Below are 19,354 nucleotides of genomic sequence, written 5' to 3'. Positions count from 1 at the left end.
GGGCTTTTGTTTGTTTAGATCTTTATGGGACAAAGCAGTAAAACATATAGAAAATTATATTTGTAGAATATTCTCAAAACTATCCCAATATATCAATATAGCTAACATGTGTAATAGTTACAATCAGTTTTTCTTATAAGGATATGGAAGCAGCTTTTGTGGCTCTCTAGTGCACCTGTTATTTCACTCCTTTTGCCCAGTTTCACAGAACATGATTAAATAACATTAATTTTCCCTTGATTCACTATTCATTTCACTCCAAAGAGGCAAAAATACACTTATATTGTGTACTATGGTAAAAATAGTATTGAGAAATACAATAATTTATGTCTAACAAGCAGGGTTCAAGAATTTTTCAAACCTATTGACCTATCTCAGGATATTAGCTTGGGGAGAAAGCAGGGAAGAAAAAGAGTATTTTGTAGTTAGATAAAGCTATTATTTAGCAAGAAAGTTAGTATGTAATGCAGATTTATTTCAATATATATTGCAACAGCTTCGTTCAGTCTAACCAGATGCCAGTGAAAATGTCACAAACAGGATATCAGTTACAGCAGTCCCTCTCCATAAGGATCGCTCATTTCTGTCAGTCTCTGTAATATGAAATCAGGAGAAAACCTCAAGTCACAGGATCTTCCCAATATTTCCTTCATTATTAACAGAACACATTATGACTCTAAAAATTTATCCACTACTTTCTATATGCCCTGAAAAGTTATGCATGATAAAAATTTGCCCTTAGTTTTTAGTCAGAATGCAAAACAGATGTTTCAACAATATTACAAACACAGGGCTGTCCAGAATTTGGTTTAAAAACAAAAACCCTGCTGGATACATATTATAACAAATTTACATTGAAAATGAATGATGTTTCCACTGCTAAAATAAGAGAAATCTGTAACACCTTGAAGAGACTCATGGATTTTTCAACTTGGTGAAACAGTTAACATTTTGGCCACTTCTCTCATTAACACTTTCTATAGTGTCCTTGATCTCTGTTCATAGCACATTATTGTCTAGACTGCATAGACTGCTTTGGGAGAAATTATCCATCAGAAATCTATGACTGTTTCTTGATGTCAAATATATTATGATTAAGAGACAGGAAGCAAATATGGATGTGCAAACTCACTGTTCTTCTCTTCATATTTTGATTAATGCCTATTAAAATATGGAGAAAAAACCCCAACTTGCTAAGTGCTTTCTAGTTATCAGGTAAGGTAAGATAAAATGCCAGGATATTTCATCTGCTTTAATGATTTGAGGAGGCATTACAAATTAACAATCCTTAATGATACTAAAATGTTTATTTGTGCAAGGCTAAGATTAAAAATATACATATAACTAATATTTCAAGACAGAAACATATATATTTGAGGACTTACAAAACAACAAGGCTATTCCTTGCTAATACATAGTTTTGCTTTGTTTGATTTAGCACACAGGAGGCAAATGTTAATTAATGGAGGGAAGGCAGAGACTTGAAGATCTCCAAATAAAAGATTTAATCTAAAGATTTGATCTATTCCACAGCATGAATCTTTATAGTAAACACAGCTGTATTTGTTTGCAGTGTAACAACAAATGAGACTCTGAACAATGCATTCAACTTGCTGAAAAAAAATTGAAGGCAACAGTGACACTTGTGGCCATCTTGAGATTGTCACTGTATTTATATGCTGGAAAGAGAATCTACTGTTTTATAATGTAGCATTATAAAACATGTTCTTAGAAGAAAGTGTATACAAATCTTGTAATTATTTTGTACTATAATCAACTGATACCCAAACAATCTAGAATCCTGTTTATTTTAACTCTCATAAAAGATATATTAAACTGTAACCATTTTGATTTCCTGTGGTTCCTGGGGCAAAGGTTTGCCTGGCTGGCTGGAGTGTATGAAAGTTATTGGCTTTTTTACCTCCCAATATCCGTCTCATGTGGTATGGTACACCACCTGGCTCAGGTTGTGGTTCCCAGGATTTTAGGCAGTCAATGCTACAATGATTATAAGTGTGAAAACCGGTCATAAGTCACTTCTGTATTGTTGTAACTTCAAACGATCACGAAACAAATGGTTATAAGTTGAGGACTACCCAGTTTAAAGCAATAGGTTAAAAATACAGTGATAAAGAAGTATTCTTTTCAGAGGAATTCTTTACAGTGGTTGCTGCCTCTTTGCCTCCTTATTTTTTCTCCCCACTGTATTGTAACTAGTTAACATTAGTTTAACACTTCAGCATTGTTCAGACCAATTGTACATCTGGTGTGTAGAACATTTTATAGGCCATGGGGCTTACAAGATCTTTGAGTAACAGTTCAAAAAAATAGTAATAAATATAAACTAAGTTTTATTTACTTTCTAAATTTAATTAATATTAAACACAGTTAAATAGGTTTTATAATATAAGTTCTAACAACTTTCTTTTCTTACCATATTAAAAAACACGGAGGTCTTCGGATCTCAGATTGTGTACCATTGCTACAGAGCAACAGATATAAGCAATGACATTAAGTGTTAGCAAAGAGAGATTGACTGTTCATAGAAATCATGAATATTTATTAGTATACTTTCCACAAACTAAATATATGGGTACAGTTTAAACTACTAGTTCACGTTATTTTGTTCCTATGGATAGAAGATGTCTACTTATTTATACCTTTTAATTCCATCCTATTACTTTATAAGTAATCAAGATGGCAAAGATATATACTATTCCTTTTTTCTCCTATTTTCCACACAACAATTCTGCAAAATCAATTGGGTCAACAGAAGGTCACTGACTCAGTCACTCAGATACTTTCATGCCTAAGGTGGGACTAGAACTCACAATATCCTGATTTCTAGGCTTAATCACCACACTAAACTAATTCCTTTTATGTTCAAACAATTAACTTGTGGCTCTTTTTAAGAGTAGAATGGTTTTTAAAGTGCCCTGTAAATAAAGTAATAGATAACAGATTTGCTAAACTGAATACATTGCAAGTTGGTGATTCATTTTTTCCTGAAATACCAAAAGAAAAAAACCTGAAAAGACTGTTTATATTCAGCTTTTCAATCATACAATTTCCAATCCCTTTATATAATAAAAACATGAATTGCAAGCATGTTTCAATAAAGGTCTCTCTGATCTCAGTAGGGAAGAATTTCACACATAATTCCACCCTTGAGCAAAGGAACAAGTTCAACTCATGTGCCCAATTGTCTACGCAAGTTCTGAATGCTACTCAGATAACAGCTGCTCAGAAGAGAGTAGTTAATGCCAAACAATTTTTCTTGCAGCTGAGCTAGAATCATAATATGAACAAACTTCAGTAGATTCTTCTTGCCCACATCAAAGAAAGTTGTAATGGTCTTGGCCTTAACAAAGCACAATCCCCTCCCCCTGAAAACATACATCCCTCTCACCATAAATCTGGAAACAAAGCAGAACAAAAAGCCATGCCTAGGTCAAAAGTCAGGTATTCCTACTCCTGCCAAGTACTCTTTTAATCAAGTAATTTACTAGAGTGGAAATTTATTATAGTTTATAGCTTTCACTCACAACAGTCTCGGTATCTTAATTAATATTGCAATACATTACTAATTCACATAGTATAGCATAGCTGTACCTGTGCAATGATCCACACTGATGGAAGGAAATCCTAATCCATTCAAGGTGTGCTTTAGTAGAAAGCTTGCATTAGGCCCATCTGTTCGATTGTTTGGTCATATTTATGACTATGCAGTTGTTTTTCAGATTTTTCCCCCTATTCCCTCTATAGTTGTATTAAACTCTAAAATAATAATTTGCCTATTTAAGGATACAAACGTAAATGCCAAAAAGATTGCTATTTTAATAACTACTACAGTTTTAATTTTCAATAAAAATATGGTATGACATACACTATGAAGTTTCATTCAGAAATCTATTTAATGAAACCTCAGAGTTACTATAAATTTTGAGGCAATAAATACTCTTGACTACTGTTCAGGATATCTGAATATGTCTACAATAGGACACATTGTGTTTTGGCTATTAGCAGGAATAAACTTTTGACCGTATTCTAAACTATTTTTAGGAAATATACTTAATGGAAGCCATTCTTCACAAATCAGCAAAACCTTGGATTTTTAGCACTTTAACAAACTTCATACAAGAAAGACTATCAGTCTGTGAATTCAAAAGAAGGAAGTAGGCCAATCTCTGCATTGCTCATGTTTTTCATACAATTTGTTGATACGGTTAGAAAGATGACAACAGTGTGTTTCTCAACAATATAATTAAATAATAAAAATATGCAGCTTACGTAAATGCCTAATCTTAACAGTGTTTTTTAGCAATATTCCCCTCAAATATTTGTTACAAAAGAAATTTCAACTCTCAGTTCATGTATATTTTAATATAAACTGTGTCTCATAATTTGTACTCATTTTTTAAAAAAAAGTTTGACAATGAAGAAGTATATTAAAATGTATTTCTGCTATACATTTGAGATAATGACTGATCTCAAGGATTATTAAAAGCATGAAAAACCTTTCCCACAACCTTTGCCACTTCATAGTTCTCAACATTCTTCTGCATTAATAAGAGCTAGGGTGAATTAGAATTTAAACTGAAGGAAAATGAAAAACTAGAAATAACACAGCATTTTGATTTAAGTGTCTCTGGTATGACGAAAACCTGAAATTAACACTACAATTTATTACTATTATTGCAAAATATAAGAAAGAATTAACATCTATTCATTCACATGTTCAGAAGATAGGTTTCTTCTGAATGAAAAGTTCATGACTGAAGTAGCTAGATCTAAACGAAACAAGACACTATAAGTCATACATAGACACTAGATACTAATCTTATATTTATAGTACTTGGTTATAAATAGCAGCCCTCTTCTTCACAATTCTGCATTATTGGATTACTACCAGATTCATTTTATTACTAACCTTCTTAACAATCAGGTTTGTCATTATTAATATGGCTCTACTGTTTATTCCTGTCTTTGCCAACATCAGAAACAAAATGTGTTTGACCTTTCCTTAAAAGTACTGAAATGAATCTGCAAAGAGCCTCTGTTCCTTGGAGAACTGGAAAAGGCTAAAAGGACAGAGAAGTTTATGTACAACAAATTTTGAAGATGCAACAGATAGATTCCATTTTCAGGTTGATGGTTCAGAATATATCAGTAAAGAACAGTGTCATTCCAAAAAAGGAAAACAATCTTTGGGAAAAGAACAATCAGAGGTATCATTTTGAATCAAATATATTTTACTAGGGATGGTAGACTCTTGGTAGTATATGACAAAAGATACAGGAAATTGTGTTTGCTGCAACCATACAAACTGTAAATTGACTATTTGCTTAACATGATTGCATATTATTTTGCACTTTCTTAACAGTCAAATAGATAGTACTGGAGTGTACACTACAGTTAGGCTGCATATTAGCAACATTAATGTGGAAAAACAGGTGAATTAGGTTATTTTGAAACAAACTAAGTATGAAAGGATAGAGATGCATCAGACATGGTATCAGAAGAAAATGGGGCAGAACCACTTCATAAATTAATTCTGGGAAAAGGTATATGTGAGAACAAGTTTTTCTTAGGTTTGTCAATGTAAGGGGGGTGGAAATAGGTCATAAAATATAATAAAACACGACAAAATAGCCAAAGGTCAGAACTGCCCAAGAACCATTTAAAAACTGTATAAACAAAAAAAAAAAAAAAAACTTTTGAGAAGAGTTACCATGGACATGTTTTTTGCTTCATACAAACTGAAAAGTCTACAAACCAAGATGTAAGTGTTCATGTAATTGGCCAGTGGATTCCTATTGGATCAATTGAATAAAACTGAGAAAAAATATTCTTTGTTCCAGGCCAATGTGCTATTAGGCTAGTGCCTGGATCACGAGTAAATGGGAAAACTAGGATGACAGCTGGATTGCTGTTGCCAATGCTGATTTTTTTTTTTTTTTAATGACCCAGAATGTTATTTTAGGGCAGGATGTGATAGAATTTGTGCAGCTAACAATTGACAAAAAAAAATCATATGAAATTTTAGACAGATACACAAGAGTATCCCCTCTTTTCATAGTTCCTTATTAATTTTCTCAATATGATGGACTTTGGAGAAAGGAATCAGGTATGGAGCTTGTGAGAATTAGCACACAGTGGCTTCAGATGGTTTAGTTCCTCTTTGGAAAAATGAACTTCTTCTGAATTATCTCATTTCATTTTGTGATCTGATGTGATCATTTTGATGAAATCCAGCATACATACTCTGCCATTTAATTAATTAATTAAATTTCTTTGCCAGCCATCTCACTGCTGAGGTGAATCTGGGCAGCTGACAATACTATACTTTTGATTCCTGAAATTTCACATAGTTTGGATACATATATCCATGAAATTATATTTCCACAAAGGTGTTAAATATGTCCTTTTAGCATTTACATTTACCTTTCTACTAACAGCAATCCATATACTATTAAAACTTTTTTTCCCATAATCTTTAATGAGGCAAAATGGTGTAACAATTTTTGAACCAAGGTATCTCAAATGGACTTACTTACAGAACTGTCCAAAATCTGAGATCCATGATTCCAAAGGGAATAAAATCTGAGAAAGTTGTGGATGCTTGAGGGAGTTAAGGGTAGCTTTCTGATGCTTTCTGACAACTTTCCACAAGGAAACTCAATACAGAAGCCAGAAGGAAGTTGGCTTTCTCCCTCTTCCACTGCTGTTTTGCCCAGCTATGGTCATTCTGTTTTCCCCCCCCCTCTTTGGTAAGGAAATATCTCTGAAAAAATGACTAAATGGGTACAGGCTGTCTGAGTTCTAAAGATATTATTCATAATATGGACCTGATATGCAATCATAAGAGACTGATTATCCAGAATAACCATCATAATCAAGGAGTTCAACCACTCCATTGGCTCAATTACATAGAATTGATTCTTAAGCTTGCACACCCCATAGAAGAAGAATATATATTTCTCTAATTTTTAGCATATTTCTCTAATTTTTATTTATTACATTTATATCACACCTCATTCAGAGGGCTCACAGTGGTGCACAAATTACTTCCTCCTAATTTTCCCTACAACAACAAACTCGTAAGGTTTGTAAGGACTAGGAATGACTGGTCCAAAATCACCCAGTGAATTTCTAAGCTGAGGTATATTAGCCCTGGATCGCCTCATTCTTAGTCCATCTCCTTAACCACTACATCAGCATTCATAGTGCAGAACAGACAAAATACATAAAGAAGAAGTAGAAGTAGAGAAAAACAGATTAATTTATTTCTTTTCTTTTTTTTAAAACACATTTTATTGGTTTTTTAATTCTTAAGAAAAGGTACTCAAGACACACCGTGTTGTTTGGGTAATCAAACATTCAAAAGTGAAAACATATATAAACAACTCAACTCAATACATTCACTGTCCCCTCTCTATTTCCCTCAAATAGCATAATACGTTTAAAATATTTCATTTCTAATTTAAATTTCTATTACTGCTAAACCTGTTTTAAAACTTTGTCAGTTTACAATTACCATAATCAAATTTAACTTTAAATCAACAAGTTATCAATTCAGATATCCCTTCCAGATATATTCTAATTCTTAATCTCTCACATCCCTCTTTTTATCACCAATCTCATTTATTTCTTCTTCCACTACACAATAGATATCCCAATTAAAATAAAAAATTAATCCACCCTATACATATATAATCCCACAATCGATCAATCTCTTTAAGATAACAAAATAATGTTAAACCTTAAATCATTTCAATTCATTAAACAAAATTCAAATTTCATCCAACTGATTATCATGCCTTATCACATCTATGTTATCATACAGAAAGGTCATCTTACTAATTTAAAACACTCAGTTAATTATTGCAAACATCCAAATCTAAAAAGTCAACATTTTTTCAATTCCAATACATAATAATTTTCATCAAAATAAATCTATTATTCCAAAAGGTACATTCTTAATCTATTTAAAATATCTATTCTAATAATCACCCTCCTATATATTTTTTCCTTACTTCCAACTCTAAATCTTAATCCTTAAAACAGTCCATAAATCCAACATTGCCTTTTAATCCATTACACAATTTTAAATTTCTCTTTTCAGTCTGATTCTGGCTTTTTTCTGTGCCAGGCAGGTTTCCATAATCAAGCTTCCCTTTCAGCCGGTAGATCTATTTTTGTTGCTTGCAGTGGCCTTTGAAAGGATAGGAATCCCATCCTCTGCATTAGGCATCTATTTCTCTCATCCTTAAAGCATCATTGCTTTGTAGTTTCAAATCTCAGTCTTTGCTTCCAGTTCTGGTTTGCGGCGTCCCTAGTCGCACGGGGATACTTGTCTCCTCGTCAGCTAGTTTTCCCTCTGCCGGTAGACCCTTATGCGGGTCGAAAGTCGCCCTGGAGGGTGTAACTTCTGTTGAGGAGGCTTTGCTCGGCTGCGGAGGAGCGTCGGCTCCTCCAGCTGTCCGAGCTATCTCTGAGGGCCGATGGAGAAGATCGGCCAGTAAAATGGCCGATCACCCTGCTGCTTCAAACTGCAAGTCAAAGAACATCTAAGCTGTAAGAACCCCCATGGTGAATCCGGGTGAGACTTTTCCTTGATACTCTCTCTACTCTATTTTGTTTTTTGTGCCTGTAAGAGCCTTGTTGGAATTATTTCCCTGGCTTGAAAAAGCAGCCTCTACATGTTTGGGAAGAAAGGCGTTGCATAAAAATAGAACAAAATTTTAAAGACCATATTTTATTTCCATATTTTTGGGGGTACAAAATTTTTTTTCTCTTTCTAAGAACTGTACATATCATCTTACGTTGGAAGATTATTTCTTTTTTCACATTATACTTTGAAAGATAGAAAAAAGGAAATGGTATCTGGAAAAGATCTTTTTTTAACCTACTGAGGACATCTAGTGGCAAAAACTTAATACTACAACTTCTGGTTACACTTTGAAGATGGAATAGACCTGGCCTTCAAATTATTCTTGAAGAGAAAAGATAAGCTGTGCAGCTGTGGGAATTGTGGGGGTGGACACTGCTTAACTTTTATTAAATATAGCCTCCACAAAAAAGAAAAAAGAGACTCTTTTTAATTACTATCAAAATGGAGAAACCTCAGTTACAATTAAACTGTAAACTTATATTGGAAAAGATTTATGAGGCTACTGCAGAAATATGTGCTACAATGAAAGAGTTTACTACAGAATTAAGATCCAGAAATCTCACTTCAAACATTCAAACTGATGTCCAGACTACATCTGACTATTCTATAAATCAAAACATACTAGAAGAGGAATCAACTGAGATAAAAGAGGAACTTATTCTATCTTATAAACGTTCCATCTGTAACTTTGAGGAACAGAAGAAGCAAAGACTGAGATTTGAAACTACAAAGCAACGATGCTTTAAGATTAATTTATTTCTAATGCCAGTCTCTGCAGTGAGTAACCAAAACAAAGTCAATTTTTTTTAAAAAAAAAAGTGATCAGGAGAGGGGAAAGATCAAGGAAATTATAAATCTGTTATTTAAATCTCTCTCCAGGGTACACTGATCAAAAGCATTATTCAGTTTTTAAAAGTACCAGACCTATTCTTTTACTTAAAAAAAAAAAAAAAAAGAATAGAAGTGGCTTCTGAAAAAGCTGAGTCTTAAATTTGTAATCTTTTAAAGCTTTGGAGAATGTCAATAAATGGGTAAAAATATTCTGGCAACAATATTCTGTTTATTTGGATTTGCAAAATGTTTTTGGCAAATTCCTTCACAAAAGACTTCTAAAGTCACAGACAATTACATTTGGGGATATTTTTAGCTTGGAAAGAAAATGAATGAGGATCCAATTGCTAAAAATGTTTAACCTCTAATATTTACAATGTTTAACATGATGCCAATCTTAAATAGAAGAGCTGAAAAAACCTTTCTCGTTCAAACTGCATTACAAATCATGGCTTATCCTATGGAGTTGAATGGCAGGAGATTTTGGAAAGCCTTTTTTTTAAAAAATGTATTTACACAATGCACATTTAAAATTATTTTATTATCAAGAGTAATAACTCTAATACAAAGGAAATAGAAATAAATTCATAGAAAACAAAGCTATAAGCACTGCATGTCAAGAAGGTTAAATCTCCCTATCAAAGTCAATGTGTCTTTTAATCTCAGTTGAGATGAAGGAATCCAGTAGAAATCACAATAATCCTTACAGCACAAATACATTATTGTTGCAATAACATCATGATGCAAACGACATCATTTGCCCTCCTCTCAGATGTGCATAAAAACAATGATGCTTTTGTACTCAAGCCTGACTAATGGAATTCTTCAAGTGCTTTTTAACCACATGGAAATAAAATGCTTCACTAATTAAACCTTTGAGCTCATTTTTTTTAAAGAAATGGGTATCAAAATTATTACCCTGATGATGTAATTGTTTTATATATTTAAAATATAGTGAAGTTCAAACTGGCAGAAACTGTTTTGACTAACATTTTCAAAGTAAGACACGTGTCTAGTATAAGCAGATAAATTTACCTCAACATAATTTATAAAAATCTCAAGGTAGCTTCTGAAAAATGTTAAAGGTCAATAGTAAAGAGTTTGCATTTATATAATGCAGAAATTTGTTTGGATTAAGATAAACTAATATCTGACATTAAGACACATTTAAGATATGGCATTGTGTAGCACTAAAAATAAAGGAAGGCAATCGAGGAAAACACACTGATCTCATCAATCCCCATTATCTCTCATTTTATTCATTCAACGCTATGCTGGATGTGTGTATTGTCTGTTGAAGAGAAGCAAAAGCAGGAAGCTCTCTGGCTGCTTTTAGATTTAGTCCGAATGAATGCAAACTGTCACGTGGGACATAGGCAAGCAATGACGTGAAATTCTGCTCTGTCAGAAGACAGCATCTGTCAAAAGCCCACATTTAAACTGCTGCCTTCCTGTGCAGCAGCTGAGGAACTATGGATTGGATTTTTGTGAACAAAACCTTCAGCTAAATCCCTTTTCTTCCTCACATCTTTCAACTCATCCTTTTGGGTTACTGCCTAGCAACAATGAAGAAAGTGGGCTAAATCTTATTATCAAATGCTGGAGAACAGCTCCTGATTCTAGCTAGTTCTTGCTGCTTTGCCTCACATCGCCACTAGAAATATGGATACTGAAGAGAGAACACAGCACTGCATTGTCCAAGAAGGGAACCACCAACTGTAAAAGCTCCAATGCTTCTTTTGTCAGCAGCAGCAGACAATGTCTACGAGGATGGAAACTAGAAGTGCTGCTTCCGTCTCTTGAGAGATGAGCACAGAAAAATCAAGACAAGCAGATTGGTGATCAGGGAAGGAAGCGGACCAGGAAGCATACAGATGGACACAGTGGATGCCTTGAAAAGCAGTCTTGGGCAGCAGGCTATTGGGGGGAGGGAGATGAAAGCATGGCTGATAGCATCTTTTTGGCTGAAGGGCTGGTGTGCCAAAACTACTTGCAGTGGGCATAATCTTTTCATGCTACAAATGGCCTGAACAAGGAAGGTATGTCAAATCATTGTATGATATTTCATTCAAATGCATGATTTCTTAACAGAATAGAGAGCATTGTCATCCATTCACCTAGAAGTCAGAGTTAATGCTTCCATGGATGATTAACTGTGTTAATGTATATATTTATATAATGTATATATACACGCAGAGCTTTTTGTGTGCACAGTTGCTAAAAATGTGACTGGATTGAAATGTGCATATTGAGAAAGCCCTCACCTGTAATCTACTGCTAAGACTGGGGGGATTAGAAAAATGAGAAAGACAGGTGAGAAAGACTAATAGCAATAATAGAGTTATATAAAAAAATCTCCTTCATCCTCTCTGTCTTAAAAAATATCAGGTAATCAAACTAGGAACAATTTAACTCTTACTAGTGTCTGAGTAATACTAGTAACACAGCTATTATGTGACATTCTGAAAACCATCAGAGCAGACTTAGGCAGTCCAGTAAGTTCAATAACATCTTCAACCTTTCAAGGTTTGATTCACTCCCTCAGTCCCTAACACCAGGTGCCATCTGACTATTATTAGCAGCCACACCTGATTTGACATATACAATCCTCTAAAAGGGCTCCAAAGAAAAGGATAGTGATTTGGGATTTGAGCGTCAGGATCAACTGGGTAGAAATATCAATAACTATCAGAATTCTCAGAAGGAAGCATCAATATACTGTTTCCTTCAAGATGGGGGTATATATCACATCATCCCAAGTTTTGAGTAGCATGTGATGTTTTGGGCTGTATAGTAATAAAAAGCTGTTATTAAACAACTAAATTGCCAGTATTTATAATCAATTAAACTTGATGGTTTTGTTTGAAATGCTTATTGGAAAAAACACAGGTTACTTATCTGCAATAAAAAATGAAGACCTCAATCTATTGCAATTTTAATACTGCTTTACTGTTTGAGTCCTTCTCTTCCAAAAGCCAAGCCAACAACTAATACTAAATCATTAACAACTATTAAGCATAAATGTGTGTAATAATATAGAAAAAAATAGATAAATCTGGTTTTGAGAGAATAATAGGACAAAATGTGAGGTAAATTACAAGAATAGAATATACAGCCTGAAAACATGTATTTTTAAATATCTATCATATATAATGTTTAAAAACCCTTAGTCAAAAAATAAGTTGCTTTACATTCCATGGATTTTTATTTAAATGATTAGGATTTTAAAATGACTAATGAAGATTCCCCCACCTGGTAAGTCTCAATGCAGGTATGTCAAATATCAGGCCCTCTTTAATACAGACATTAAAAAAATTGCCCTGCTTGATAGATCAAATTTAATTTTTCCTTATTTCCCTCCAAAATATTCTGAGTACTGACTGGAGCTCTCAAGAGATAAAAATAAATTATGGGCAACTTAAATATGCAAGTCCATAATCAAAACAAAATAACATCATTTTAGTATTCAATCTGAGCTGAGCAACTGAAACTCGAGGAGGCATTCAGCATAGCTTTTTAATGTAGGCCATGATCCAAAGTGGCCCATTTATGGTATGAGAGCAAGCATTAGCTTTCACAGCTCCATTCTTGTTTATCTCAGTGCCATGTAGTTTCCTGACCCTCAAGAGTGGCTTTGGGGATGCTTGAAACTGAGAAAGATCCAGAGTGCATGTGATGCCACACAGTGTTTTGGATCCTAAACTAGTAAACATTTTGTATTCTGCGGAGAAACCAACTTTAAAATGTACATGCATGTATGTATCTTGACACATTATACTAACTACATTGTAGGCATATTAAATCTTAAAATAAGTGCCCTCCCTTGTTACAAAATTGTAACATGATACATGCAAAAATATTAAGTAACTGATATAATTGTAATTTTCTTACAAAACTAATGTAATTGTTTTCAGCTAGGATTGTGTTAAGTATTCTATGTATTATTTGACTGGATATAATGTAATATATCAATTAATGTTTAAATCATCTTATTATAATATAATTGAGTGACATATGCTTTTAAGAACAAACTATTGTCCTTTTCTGTGCACTATTAAGTGTACTAAAGATGTGGCTGTAATGAATAAATATCATATTTAAATACTTAAATACAGGAGACTTAGTTCAAATAAAATCTAATTCTAAAAAGGCATAGCTTAGGGGAAGTCTTTACGGTGTCTTCCACATAATTGCACCAGTTAACTATCTCAAGTAATTAATACATATTAATATACAAACAAATCACCCAAAAAGGTGATTTTAATTTATTAATTTTTAAATTAAAAAATGTAAATTATAAATCAGAAATTATTAAAATATAATGTTAGAATTGATCCAGGGCTTTTGTGGATGTTTAAACTTGAAACCTTTCAAGTTCAAAGGGGCTAGTTTAATAGGATATTTATTGTTCCAGAGAAAAGAGTTTTGAGAATTTTCATTTATAGCTCAAGGATGGTATAAGTTTTACAAAGATGTACAGCAACCTACAATTCAAAGCTAAGCCTACTACTTGCTCCTCCTAGTGGTAGTTAATATGATTAACTGGAGCTTTTGTTCTGAATGACAGAAAATACTTCTTTTGAGATACCAAAAGATTTGACACGTATTCCATACTGTACTGAATTTTCCTTAATGTCTATTGGAAAAATTAAAAGACTGCATTCCCATTTATTTCCAACTGTTTTTGCTACTGTATATTTAAGTACCTATTTGAGGTAACACCATGTTTAAGGCCAATTTAACATCATAATCCCTGTCAATCACATTTTTAAAATGAGAAACTGACATTGAATATGCCACCCGTGCAAAACAGTACTCTTTTAAATAAAAAAAAAGTCAAGATAGGCTTTAAGAAGCAGCAAAGTCATTAATTATAGTGTAAATTTACATTTTAAAAAGCATTATTTCTTATTAAAAATGTACATATGACTTTTACTCCTGCTCAGAGTCCCAGCATTTAAAACAAATAAGAAAGGTGATGTGTGGAATCACAAATCAATTTGCATTGTGTTCAAAAAGGCTCAGTTGAGGATAATATTTGAGTTTTAATATGCAGTATCATGAAACTTCCATATTACCTTTACTCTAGAATACAAAAATGAAGTAATAGTGAGAAATGTTTTATAAAACTTTAGTTATGATCTACCAATAATATTTAAATATTGCTTATAGTATCTGATATGTGTATCTTTTCTATGAAGACTGATTTATTTCTAGGAAATACTAGAATGCATAGGGAACAGGTCTGTATGTGCAAATACACAATTAAAATTCCAAATGAATTGCAACAGTTTTTAGAAGCGAAGGGGTTATTTAATGTGATTTTTTGAGTATAATATAATCATGTAAAGAAAATAATATCCAACTCTATTATAACTTTTTGAGCACATTTAAAAGGATTAAAACCACTTATGAATCAAAATGTTCAATATTTGTTGGTTCTGAAGGATATTTAAGTGATTTATTTGCATCCTGAAAATTAATTTTAAAAAGTGCATATTCTCACTGACTTTCTGGACACAGGAGGGGCCAATGGAAACTAGCCAAGCAATATACTGTGAGTAACAGGATTCTGCTATAATCAAACATTTACGACTGCCCCTCTATCAATGTATGACAATTTCCCAAGAGACACTGAGACTAGATACTGTGAATCATACTAGTAATGCGTTCAAATTAGCTTTAATTAATTCACATATTCCTGCCACTGGGTACCAAGTTCTTTATATTTGATCTTTACCGAGAATCTCTATATTGATTTGACTCAAGTCATTAATCATCTTGCTCCAAGCAAACCTATTTTAAAACATATATCCCAATAAGTAAGTATATGGGATTGTAGCAACCCTGTTATTAGAAAATATTTAAAAAAAAGTAACAAGAACTATATCCAAGAGCTATACCCAAGAACTTCAGTGGCAGATACAAAAGGGATTCTTGAACATAGAAAGTTTTAAAATCACAGGCACATAATCTTCTTTTGTATCGGAGCCATATATTACTCTTATAGCTTTTAAAACAGATTGAACAAATCAAAAGCTTAAAAACAGCAAACTGGGCAAGTATTGGTTATGGATTTGAAGAAACCTGCAGGGCTTAGAAGTAATCAATAAAATTTGGGAGTTAACTTACCAACTGTAAAAAGGGAATAAATAACCAAGATGGTTTGGATGCCAAACGAATAAATAAGAAATAATTTGAAAATTTAACAATAGTGCACAAGTTACTAACATTGTTTCCTCTTTCTCTTAAAAACCCCTCTTCTTTTTCATATGTACCTTATAAAATGAAAGCAACTTTTGAAAAGCTATTCACTTAAATCTCATTTGATTTTTTGCAGAGCTCGCCAGTCACTAGCCATCTGCCTATAAAAGACGTAAGATGAATTCCATGAAATAGCAGTGGATCCCAACAAAGAAACCATATCCTTCAATCATTCTCATATCCATTATTGGATTCCTACAACATGCTTCAGTGGAGAAGGCGGCATTGCTGCTTTGCCAAGATGACCTGGAATACCAAACGGTCTCTCTTTCGCACACACTTCATTGGTCTACTCTCTCTTGTGTTCCTTTTTGCTATATTTCTGTTTTTCAATCACCATGATTGGCTGCCTGGGAGAGTTGGATACAAAGAAAACCCTGTGGCATATACTACACGAGGATTTAGATCAACAAAAAGTGAAACAAACCACAGCTCGTTAAGGACCATTTGGAAAGATGCAGTCCCTCAAACCCTGAGGCCACAGATGATTAATTCCAATGATACAGGAGTGTCACCTCAGGGAGTTACTGGTTTAGAGAACACGCTCAGTGCTAATGGGAGTATATACAACGCAAAAGGAACTGGGCATCCAGCTACATATCATTTTAAATACATCATCAATGAGCCTGAAAAATGCCAGGAATCAAGTCCGTTCCTAATACTTCTTATAGCTGCAGAACCAGGCCAGGTGGAACCTCGGCAAGCTATCAGGCAAACCTGGGGGAATGAAAGCCTGGCACCTGGGATTCAAATCGTTCGGATTTTTTTGCTAGGTTTAAGTATTAAATTAAATGGATACCTTCAGCAAGCCATCCTAGAAGAAAGCAGGCAATACCATGATATTATCCAACAAGAATACTTGGATACGTATTACAACTTAACCATTAAAACACTCATGGGGATGAACTGGGTGGCCACCTACTGCCCAAACGTTCCATATGTTATGAAAACTGACAGCGACATGTTTGTAAATACAGAATATTTAATACATAAGCTTTTGAAGCCAGAGCTGCCTCCCCGGCAAAAATACTTTACTGGCTATCTAATGAGGGGGTATGCACCTAATCGGAACAAAGACAGTAAGTGGTACATGCCACCTGATCTGTACCCAAGCGAACGCTATCCTGTATTCTGCTCTGGAACTGGCTATGTGTTTTCTGGAGATTTAGCGGAAAGAATTTTTAAGGTTTCACTGAGTATCAGACGGTTGCATTTAGAAGATGTATATGTAGGCATCTGTCTTGCCAAACTGAGAATTGACCCAATGCCCCCACCCAATGAGTTTGTCTTCAATCACTGGCGGGTTTCTTATTCCAGCTGTAAATATAGTCATCTAATTACCTCCCATCAGTTCCAGCCTAGCGAACTGATCAAATACTGGAACCACTTGCAACAGAATAAGCACAATGCCTGTGCCAACACAGCAAAAGAAAAAGCAGGAAAATATCGTCATCGTAAACTGCACTAGAAAGGACTTTTCTAAAAATTACTGCAAAGTGTAAAAAGAAAAATCCAGTCGGAAGCATGTACAGCGGGGGGGGGGAGGGAACGATGTGCTTAAGGGGGAGATATTTAAGATGAAGCACTTAATGTGTGAAAATTATTTTTTTAATTTTAAAAAATGATCTAATTCTTTAAAATATTACAAAAAGAATATTAACCAAAAGGTTTTCAATGGCAGGAAAGAGAAAGGCGGTATCAAGATATTTGTGTTAATGTGCAATAATAAGCATGCACAGCTTGATGGTACAATTGCTATTTTATGTGCCAATAAAATTCACTACGCAAATATTCTATGTTAATTTAATTTTTAAAAGATTATTTTTAAAAAATGAAAGAGTGAAAAACATAACTGAAAAAATACAAATCAAATTCCTTTCATTGATTGAAATTTCAGCTGAGTATACATAATTTTCAAACATGATTTTATATGGCACCAATATTATCAGAGATTTTAAAAAATTCCCTTGCTCTAGTAAAGATAATGTCTTGGAATAAGAATACTGACCACTATATAAAATCTCATATGGATCACAGCTTGCCTCATTGAAATATTCTTAATAAACTGTTTTCTTGTAAAACAAGCCCTTTCAATAGTGAAAACACTTTGATTGCCATGTAAGGCACACCATTATTTCTTGACAATTTTTACCTAATATTTTAGTGATCTATCAAAATAGAAAGGAACTACTTTTAAAGACTAAGTGAGAATATACTAAATTCAAAAACTACATTTACATATTTCATTTGGAAAATATATAACAATCTACATATATATTTTTTAAAAAATAGGTATGTCTCACGTTTCCTGTGATGTCATCTATTTTTTCAGTTTACCTAACAGCACCCATTCAACAAGAATTACTCTAGTTAACTAAAGTATTCTCTCTCTACACACACACACACACTATATATGTATATAGTATAAAGTATACATAAAATAGAAAGTTTAAGATTAACCAACAATGTTCTCCATAATGTGTCTCAAACTGAACAGAAAATGGTTTGTAAAAATATCTATTTAATCCTGACATTTGGGTGAATAAGCAGGTTTTAAAATTTATCAATGACACATTGACATTCTATTAAGGTTCTTTAATAGAACTTTTCTGCAGCTTCAAATTGGCAAAATTTATTAATATAAATGCTAAACTGTTGAGATCATTGCTTTATTGCTTATAACCAAACTTCAAGCTTAGAGATGTTATGATTTCATACTTCAAAGATCTAACTAAACAAAACAAGAGCCATCACCAGGAAACCCAACTCAGTCCTTCAGAGTACTTATGAAAAGCAAATACTATATTTGCAAAATAGGTGAACATTCTCCAGAGGTTCCTCTTCATGCAATGATCTAGGTTACCACCAGTATGAATACTTTTCAACTTCTATTTTCAATCTGGCATACTAGAAGTTTTATTTTATCAACATAATCTTGTTTTGGGTAGGAGCTGACTATGTGTTACTGTTCAATTATTCTCAAACTGCAGTTCCTATACTTCCTTTCCATTGGCAATGGTAGCCAGAGTTAATAGTTATCCAAACCATCCAAACCATATTTAACAAAGTAGCAAAGAAATGAAAACTGGAAAACAGAAAAAATCATATTTATCCCATCCAGTGCCTTTCTGAAGAATTTATACATGCCCATCCTATTTCTAATGTGGAACTGAAAAATTCCACTGGCTGTTTTTGCCCATGATAAATCTAATTAATTATGTATGCAGTATTCTTATTACCTACAAGCATTAAAATCTACTTCATACCCAACTTGGGAGAAATTGCCTCATTGGTTTACTTGTACTGGTTGAAATATGAGCTCATTAAAAGGAAATCAAGCCACAGAAAGTTGAAAAATAGTATGGAATATTCATTGTTCCTATACTGATGTAGTGGATTTAACAGGGGAATACATCATAGTACCTGTTATTTGTCCTCATCCTCCATTAAATAAAGTACTATCAGATGATACTCCTTCATAAGGGGTTAGGTTTCTCACTCATAATAAAAAAAATGTACTAAAAAACCAGGAATAAGCAGTTTCCTTTACACAACAAAATCTAACTGAAATCAGATTTGTGTTCA

General features: G+C 33.4%; 2 protein-coding genes across 3 annotated transcripts in view; one reads left to right on the top strand and one right to left on the bottom strand.

Moving 5' to 3' along the window:
- Positions 1 to 19,354, bottom strand: part of CDC73 (cell division cycle 73) — a 108,063-nt gene that overhangs the window by 30,443 nt on the left and 58,266 nt on the right. The window lies entirely within an intron of this gene.
- Positions 10,722 to 17,558, top strand: B3GALT2 (beta-1,3-galactosyltransferase 2). Its single transcript, XM_039362324.1, has 2 exons — positions 10,722 to 11,544; positions 15,846 to 17,558. The coding sequence occupies exon 2, from the start codon at positions 15,972 to 15,974 to the stop codon at positions 17,235 to 17,237; it is 1,266 nt and encodes a 421-aa protein (XP_039218258.1). The 5' UTR covers positions 10,722 to 11,544; positions 15,846 to 15,971; the 3' UTR covers positions 17,238 to 17,558.

This window comes from Crotalus tigris, unplaced genomic scaffold (genome assembly GCF_016545835.1).
Source record: "Crotalus tigris isolate CLP2741 ecotype Arizona unplaced genomic scaffold, ASM1654583v1 scf7180000019423.1032690, whole genome shotgun sequence".
Classification (NCBI taxonomy): Eukaryota; Metazoa; Chordata; class Lepidosauria; order Squamata; family Viperidae; genus Crotalus; species Crotalus tigris.
This window is presented reverse-complemented; position numbering and strand designations above follow the sequence as displayed.